The following is an 8,102-nucleotide window of genomic DNA, read 5'->3' as shown; positions in this document are numbered from 1 at the left end:
ACCTCGACAATAAAATAAATGTCATCCACGGTGGGAGGATATCTCACCCCAAATTCAAAATCGTGAGGCACGCTAAAGAAATATGTTAGGCGCGGAATCAAATCAATCCCTTGCTTCTCAACATTAAACATTCATTACTTCTATTGCATTTCTAGATGATTATTCTATGGTTTTGCTTTTCGTCTATACACATATATATAGAGAGAGTTTTAAGGAAACCCATTTTGTAAGAATTGTGTTTAAGTTTTAACTAGTTCTTGGAGCTTGATTAGTTTTCTACAATCTAGCTCCAACGGTAAGAATTCCACCCGGTAGCTCCAATGGCAAGCGTTGCTCCTGTAGTTGATGCGGAGTACCTAAAGGAAATTGAGAAAGCACGTGAAGATCTTAGCGCGCTTATCATTAGCAAGAAATGCGCACCCATTATGCTTCGCTTAGCGTACTTTTCTTTCATTAATCCTTTTCGTTCTTGAATTATTAGTTCTTATTTGTACTTACTCAGATTCTTTTATATGGCCATGACTTGTGGATGAACATTTGTTTGATGCTTCTTGTAGGTGGCATGATGCGGGAACTTATGATGCTAAAACAAAAACTGGTGGTCCTAATGGATCAATAAGGCATGACAGTGAACTTAAGCATGGTGCAAATACTGGCTTGAATATAGCAATAGAAATTTGTGGTGAGATTTCTGTTTTTTCTGGGCTCCCAGACTCAGTTCATGTGTACCGCTACTTACATGCCGTTCCAGTTCAAGCATAATGCACAGCTTTGTATTACGCCTTTGTAGTCTTATATATTTCTAATCTAGCATTTAGAATTTCCTTTCTATATCAGCTGGCATAATCGATATTTTTGATATACAAAAGTTGATTACTCTTTTACGGAGTTCCTTCTTTCTGTTTGATACCAGAGGAAGTAAAGAAGAAACATCCAAAGATTACTTATGCAGACCTTTACCAGGTACATGGCATGCATTTCTTACAACGTATGGCTGCCTTGCAACATGTGCAGGAGCATAGATATAACCTTCAAAAAACAGCAACATGAATAGATAGTATCCCATCTCCCAGTTATATTGACTAATATTAGACATTAAAGCCAGTCGACATGGAAATCAGATTAACTTGATTACTTGTCTTGATTTCCCTCTTTTGAGTGTCGAATTGTTGTTATTTATCCAGCTAGCTGGGGTTGTTGCAGTAAAAGTCACTGGAGGGCCAACTATTGACTTTGTTCCAGGAAGACAGGTAACTGTGTGCTTGTTTACCCAATAATGGGGTTGGTCTCGGAACCATTGCTGATCACCAAATTAACTATATGATATCTCATTTACCAGGACTTATTAGAATCTGATGAAGAAGGACGACTACCGGATGGTAAAAAAGGTAGTGTTAATTTAAATCAAGTAAATGGGACTGTACTTGTTTACAGGATGTACAGACTAATGATGCTAATTCTATTGTTTGCCATAGATTTACAGCATCTGAAAGACGTATTTTACCGAATGGGGTTATCTGATCAGGACATCGTGGCATTGTCTGGAGGTCACACACTGGTAACGACCAATCCCTAGTAGATTCAGTTTCATCGACATGCACCTTGATTTATTTGGTGATAAAGTATATGTCTGGAATGAACGGTTTAATTGGTTTTTGATGCTGGTAGGGAAGAGCGCATATAGAGAGGTCAGGTTTTGATGGCCCATGGACAAAGGAGCCTCTGAAATTTGATAATTCCTACTTTGTGTAAGACCTAAACATAAACAAGATCTTCATCAGTTTCCACTTGTAATTTTTAGAACTTTCAAAAAATAAAAAATGCCTATTACTAATTTCGCTAACCGGTGTATTACATTAATCAGAGAACTCCTCAAAGGAGACACTGAAGGCTTATTAAAACTTCCAACAGACAAGGCTCTACTGAATGATCCCAAGTTCCGCCACTATGTGCAACTATATGCTACGGTAACGATTCAGTCATTTGATCATTTTACTTATAACTCCGTCGTTATTTCTTTGACAGGATATGAAAACGAGTGCATTATTATTTATTAGTTCGAACCTTGATGATATGTTTCAAAATTGGGTTGTGGCAGGATGAAAATGCATTCTTCAAAGACTATGCAGTATCACACAAGAAACTTTCTGAACTAGGGTTTACACCGAAAAGTAGTTCCCCGGCTCATCAGAACATAGCAGAGGAACTAGGGTTTGCACCGAAAAGTAGTTCCCCAGCTCATCAAAACATAGTAGAGGCGGCAAAGAACAGTCCACTGGTGCAACAAAGCGCATTAATAGTGGCAATTGCAGCAGCTATGGTGATACTAGGTTACATCTTTGAAGTTCACCGAAGAGTCTAAGTAGCTCATGTGTCAGGATGAATTCAACATATTACTGCTCGTAATAAACACTACTCTAAAAGAATTATTGATTGTAATAAGGGAGAATTGGAAAAATGCCCCAAAACTGGGTGCAATGTTGGAAATCTGCCCCAACATTTAAAAAGTTGGAAAAATGCCCCATTCCGTTAGAAATCCAGTTAAGTCACATGTGTGAGCTTATACATGCGAAAAAAAAGCCAAATATATCCTTCAGAATTCAGGGTTTGGGGTTCAAAATTCAGGATTCAAGGTTTAGGGTTCAAGGTTTAAGGTTCGGGTGGTGGTGGCGTTGGTTTAGTGGTGGTTCTGGTGGTGATGGTTGTCATACACATGTGACTTAACTGGGTTGGATGGCAATTTTAACGGAATGGGACATTTTTCCAACTATTTTTGACGTTGGGGCAGATTTCCAACATTGCACCCCATATTGGGGCATTTTCCCAATTTTCCTCTGTAATAATCCGTAACTACTGAATAAGAATGTTTGAAATACAAAAAGTAGTATATTGCTTTGGTAATAATCCAGTACCTGAAACCCATATCTTCTCTTGAAGTTTTTTCTTTCAAGATATAGCACCCCTTATTGAAGTTGCAAGAAGAATAAAGAATCCACAAGAGCTCAGATTCATTTGATACACGAAAAGTTCGAAAAATAAATAATGCTGATGCTTAGCAGTTTGCTTTCTCATTGACATGTAAGTTCACTTCAAATAGAAGAGATGATCAGACAAAACTGTTACCGGTTGACAAACACTACAACTCTTCAGTCCCTCCCTACAGGGGACACAAATATTTCGAGGAGAACAAGTTTATCTCCATCCTAAACACAGACTTGCAATAGATTAAATAAGGAAAAATAACAAGTGCTTTTCAAGCTCTTGGACTAAAGGAGAGAGTAATATCTTCGAAAACTCTAAGCCTCTTATCAACCTTTCTCTGGCAGGCAGGACTACTGCAATTATCCGCTACTGTCTTTACCACCTCTTTGGTAGTTCCTAGCACTGCGGCCATTAGAGCTTCCTCAAATGCATTACTATCAGGCAGTAACTCAGCCCATTCACTATCCTCTTTGACCGGGGAGCGCTTTCGGGTTTTATAGTCAGATACTTCTCTTACTGGGGCACATTCCTCATTGCCAGACCTGATTCTCTTAAGACCAAGTCCAAAATTATCCTGAGCTTGTGTTGCGACTGGATTCTTCACCAATTTCGATGAATAAAACGGCGGTGCATCGATGTTAAGGGAGTTGGTCCCAGCAATTGCTTGTCCCTTCATTTTGCTCTGAACTGGAGCCATAACTTGATTGTTCATTCTATTCAAGTTAGAATTCTCATCTGCAAAATCCTCTTGGAGATTACTTTTCTTAGTCATGGTTACCAGAGTAGGTTCATTGCAAGGCTGAGGTTGCCAAATGGATGAAGAACCCAAGAACGCATCGAAAAGTCGACTCTGTTGAACTCTATCTTCTCCACAATCCTTATTCATGATTTCAGACTCAATGTCCTTGAGCATTTGCTGTGCTCTTTCAAAAGCTTTAAGATGAGAATCAATTCCTCTTGGACCATCCACAGTTGCAGGCCTTACTCGTCTTAGTGTTTCTTTAGCCTCAGAAACTCTCCCTTGTTTCATTAAGCAAATGCCCAAGTTGCACATTTTGTTATTATCTGATGCAATCAAAAGTGCTCTTCTATATGCATCTTCAGCTTCAATGTAGTTGTTCTGTTGCATATATGCCCATCCTAAATTCCCCTATAATAATCACAATTCAGTCATTTCTTAATTCTCTCAACTATTAGGAGTTCATATTGGAATAAAATTCAGAACACAAGAGTTGAATCAATGCATCAGAACTTACCAGTAAACGAGTTGCTTCTTGTTCAATGGAGAGCTGGAATTTCTTCCCTTGCGATCGTGCCGTTTTACTTCGCCTTCCATTGAATGCCATCCCTTGTTGAATTAACAGCAATTTATGCTTCAAAACTCCAATTTGATCATCTACTCTCCCGCATCTCTGCAACAACAAAATAAAAATTAAACAATTTTACTCAAATTGCACAGCTGAACCTAAAAAATATTAGGTTAAAGTGTCGAACCTTATATAAATCAAGAAGAATGTTGTTAAGAGATTCTTGTGCTTGATCAGAACACCGACTTCGCAGAGACTTAATAGCTTCAATAGCTTCTTCTGCTCTATTCTGCTGTTTCATTACGATAGCCATGTCTTTTAAAGCACTGTCAACTCTGTCTCCAGCATTAATTGCAGCCCAGAACAATGGAATTGCTCTCTCTGGATCTTTATCCACTAACTAATCCACATAAAAAAACAACCCATTAGCCAAAAAAATGGATCATAAGAAGAACAGAAAAAAAGTTTGAGATTTTAGTGATTAATTGGGAATTAAAGACTTGCCTGAACATTTTTGGCGATGACATAAGGAGTATCACCTAAAGGGACTTTGTGGATAATATGAAAAGGCTCTGATCGAATCCCTTTGTCACCAATAGGCTTTACTGGTGAACAAGGAGCAGATTTTGAAGGTCTGAAATTATGTATAGTGCTGTTGTTGTTGTATAGATCTTGAATCAACATTTTGTTTTTTCTGTTCTAATCTGTTTTCTTCTGAGTAAAAAAATATATCTTACTGATCTAAATTAATCGAAAAAGATTAAAATGAAGAGATAAGTCTGTGAAGAAACGAGAAGAACTATAAAAATGGAACTGAAAGACAGAGTCAGAGAGAGAGATATGATTAGTTTTATTTTGGTATACCGAACAAGATGTTGATTTGGGAGCGGTTTTTAAATCTAATGGACCGTTAGAGAGTCAAACGTTTCAAAAACTAGCCGTTGAATTCTCTTGATTGCTCTATCTAATTCCAATAGTCGTGGAGATTGTTAGGCGGGTTGTTTTATGATGTTTGTTTTGCTGCATCACTTTTGATGAGTGGTGTATCATGTATCTGGAAAGCGTGGACAATCAAAAAATCTCTACCGTTCATAAGTTCATCACAAGATGGCGGCGACTATGTCTATGAGTGTACGAGGGTACCAAATTCTGCTGACCAAAGAGACCAAATGAGTCAACCATTCATGTTTAAGATTCTTGATTCTTCTAAAGCATAAAATAAATTTTACTATGAAGGGTACCGGTTTATTGGGAGATCGGAAATGATAGGTTTACCGAGTCATCTCCTGACGAAATCCCGTCTCAAACATGTAATGGGTCCAATTTTCACTCATTACTAATCCCAATGTTGAGAACGATTCAGAAACGTTGGATTGCCAATCGGAATTTATTGCGGGATATAACCGCGATGAACATGTCATCTCCCCGATACCAAACCTGGTATAAGACGAAGCACTTTTCAATTCGTTTTATATTGATTTTTGTATCCTAGTAAAGAGTTACTATATATTAGTAACAAGGTGATTATACTGATATAAAAGTCAACACAACATGGTTTCGTGTCGTAGTCACCAAAGATTTTAGTTGGTTGCCGTCTGTTGCGTTGATTGTTAGTCTGTCAGTCGCCTGATTTATTCTTTTAAAGATATGTTCAAAAGTGCGGTGCAAAATTTTTCTCAGTTACCGGTTGATTTAAGCAAACATGATAGAGACGTACTAAGGTGGTTTTGTTGTGGGCGAAGGAAGTGAACTACGTACTGTAAATTCGTTTCAAAACAAACATTGGTCCGTCGCCAATTTATCGCTATTCATTCTGCCACGGTCATGACAATATCTCCACATCAAACCAACGGTGATCTCTAAAGGTTGTATTATAATTGTTATAGAAGTTATCGTGGAATCCATGCAGATGAACCGAGCTCCTTCAAGTCCCGAGTGTCTTCTTGCATTGAAATTGAAATTGTAATTGAAATTGTAATTGAAATTTATCCCGGGTTAATTTTAATCTATCCCGGGTTAAGGACTATCTATTCCATTGAAATTGTAATATTGTATATTGTAATATGTCAGGTATGTCATGCGTATGACTGTATTATCATAATTTTGACTGAGACGGCCAGCGTTGACTGGCGATTTTCTAGGGTTTCAAAACCCCTTTCTTCTTCTCCGTCCCAGCCATGGATGAGGGGGTTTCTTTACCTTCTTCCTCTCCAAATCTCATTGATAACAACAGAATATTTAAGGGTTTTTGTGGGGAAACTGATTTTCCTCCTTTGGATGGTGCTTTGGAATCGAATTGTGCTTCAGTGGAAAGTAATGGGGGGTCTTCAAATCATAACAGCAGATGGAGTAATCCTCTTCCAATCATCAGCTCTTCTTCAACAACAACGAAGCTAGCTTATGTAGAACCCAAGAAGATCAATGGGGAAACTTCTGCATTCTTCGATTAAGGTGAACTCAAACCTAAAATTGAAAATTGTGCTTCTTTAGTTGTTGGGTATTTTGTGGGGCAGAGATTGGATTTTAATTTTGTAAAAGAGAAATTAATCTTAAATTGGAAAACTAAGGGAGACTTTTCCACGACTATCCATGGCGAAAATGTCTTTCTTTTTAAGTTTGTACAAGAAGAAGATAGAGCAAGGGTGTTGGAGGCTGGTTCTATTGACATTGCTAATCGTCTATTCGTAGTTAGACCTTGGTCACCATTTATTGAACAACAGATTGCTTCAATTCGTTCAATCCCAATCTGGATGAACCTAAGAGATGTTCTTATTCACCTTTGGAATGAAATGGGATTTGCAAGATTAGGTAGTGTAGTTGGCATACCTATTATGACTGATTCTCATACAGCTATGAAGACTAGGATGAATTATGCGAGAATATGTGTCGAAGTTGATATAGATTGCACTTTTCCAGCTGAGATTCCTTACAGAATTGACAATGAAAATTTTGTGGTGAGGGCAGAGTATCCATGGAAACCCCCCTCGTGCTCACACTGTAAGAGTTTTGGTCACCCTAGTGGTAAGTGCAAGCTTGCACCTAAGAGTGCTAAAACAAATTGGTCAGGAGAGAATAAAAGCAGAGACATGGACGTGGAGAATGAAGGCAGAGATATTGATTCTAGAATTTTAGCGAAGAAGATTTCGGATCGAGTATGTGTGGGTAAAGGTGATGTTGACAATGTAGAAATGTCTACAGACATTGCGACTACTAATGGTCCTTTTGAGTTTCTTAAGAAGAAGAAAAAAAGATCAAGGAAAACCAAAGAATTTCTTTCGGTTGAGGAGACCCAAGAATGTATTAAAATGGATATAAATGCTCAACCGGTCATGGAAGGGTCAAGTACCTCATCCACCGACCCATCCTCCCGACTTTGAAAACCATAATAGATTTCAGGCCTTGGAAGAAGAGGAGGGGGTTGCCACTTCTCAATTAGCTTTGGATGACTCATGGATAAGCATAATGAATCCATCATCGTCCGAGCCAATTCCTGAATCTTCTAAGAAATTGAGGTTAAAAGCTAAAGCAACAGGTAAGTTCCCTACTGGTACTTTAAGTACAAAAAAGAAAAATTTCCAAAAATCTGGAGTCCCTAAAAAGATATCAACAACTAAGCTCTTGGATTTTGGTTCTTTATGGGGATTAGACTTTCCCCCTCGGAAAATAGGTCGTCAAGACATGTTTAATGATCTTGCGAAAGATCATGATGATTTATCCATAGATGATGTTGAATAGTAGGAAGTATTCTTTTTCTCTGTTTGCAGTTTGCTTCTTGAATTTAAGGTTCGACAAGTTGGGTCCTTTGCTTTTGAT

General features: G+C 38.1%; 2 protein-coding genes across 2 annotated transcripts; one reads left to right on the top strand and one right to left on the bottom strand.

Annotated features, from left to right (window-relative positions):
* The first annotated feature begins 239 nt into the window (after nt 1-239).
* Nucleotides 240-2,855, top strand: LOC113290889 (L-ascorbate peroxidase 3-like). The gene is made up of 9 exons (XM_026540480.1): nt 240-439; nt 558-682; nt 914-963; nt 1,185-1,250; nt 1,340-1,388; nt 1,476-1,558; nt 1,669-1,748; nt 1,865-1,967; nt 2,099-2,855. The coding sequence occupies exons 1-9, from the start codon at nt 321-323 to the stop codon at nt 2,360-2,362; spliced, it is 939 nt and encodes a 312-aa protein (XP_026396265.1). The 5' UTR covers nt 240-320; the 3' UTR covers nt 2,363-2,855.
* Nucleotides 2,856-3,224: 369 nt separating this feature from the next.
* Nucleotides 3,225-5,126, bottom strand: LOC113290884 (protein POLLENLESS 3-LIKE 2-like). Its single transcript, XM_026540473.1, has 4 exons — nt 4,794-5,126; nt 4,477-4,689; nt 4,239-4,394; nt 3,225-4,132 (listed from the first exon to the last, which is right to left on the bottom strand). The coding sequence occupies exons 1-4, from the start codon at nt 4,971-4,973 to the stop codon at nt 3,254-3,256; spliced, it is 1,428 nt and encodes a 475-aa protein (XP_026396258.1). The 5' UTR covers nt 4,974-5,126; the 3' UTR covers nt 3,225-3,253.
* Nucleotides 5,127-8,102: the final 2,976 nt, after the last annotated feature.

The sequence above is a fragment of the Papaver somniferum genome, chromosome 1, assembly GCF_003573695.1.
Source record: "Papaver somniferum cultivar HN1 chromosome 1, ASM357369v1, whole genome shotgun sequence".
NCBI classification, from domain to species: Eukaryota; Viridiplantae; Streptophyta; class Magnoliopsida; order Ranunculales; family Papaveraceae; genus Papaver; species Papaver somniferum.
This window is presented reverse-complemented; position numbering and strand designations above follow the sequence as displayed.

Bases quoted from the DNA above. Each gene is read 5' to 3' on its own strand.
- LOC113290889 (XM_026540480.1), top strand. From the start codon at position 321: ATGGCAAGCGTTGCTCCTGTAGTTGATGCGGAGTACCTAAAGGAAATT. The intron at 683-913 runs GTGAGATTTCTG...GTTTGATACCAG, and splicing joins TATAGCAATAGAAATTTGTG to AGGAAGTAAAGAAGAAACAT. The intron at 1,968-2,098 runs GTAACGATTCAG...GGGTTGTGGCAG, and splicing joins ATGTGCAACTATATGCTACG to GATGAAAATGCATTCTTCAA.
- LOC113290884 (XM_026540473.1), bottom strand. From the start codon at position 4,973: ATGTTGATTCAAGATCTATACAACAACAACAGCACTATACATAATTTC. The intron at 4,395-4,476 runs GTTCGACACTTT...TTGTTGTTGCAG, and splicing joins TTCTTCTTGATTTATATAAG to AGATGCGGGAGAGTAGATGA. The intron at 4,133-4,238 runs GTAAGTTCTGAT...TGATTATTATAG, and splicing joins AAGAAGCAACTCGTTTACTG to GGGAATTTAGGATGGGCATA.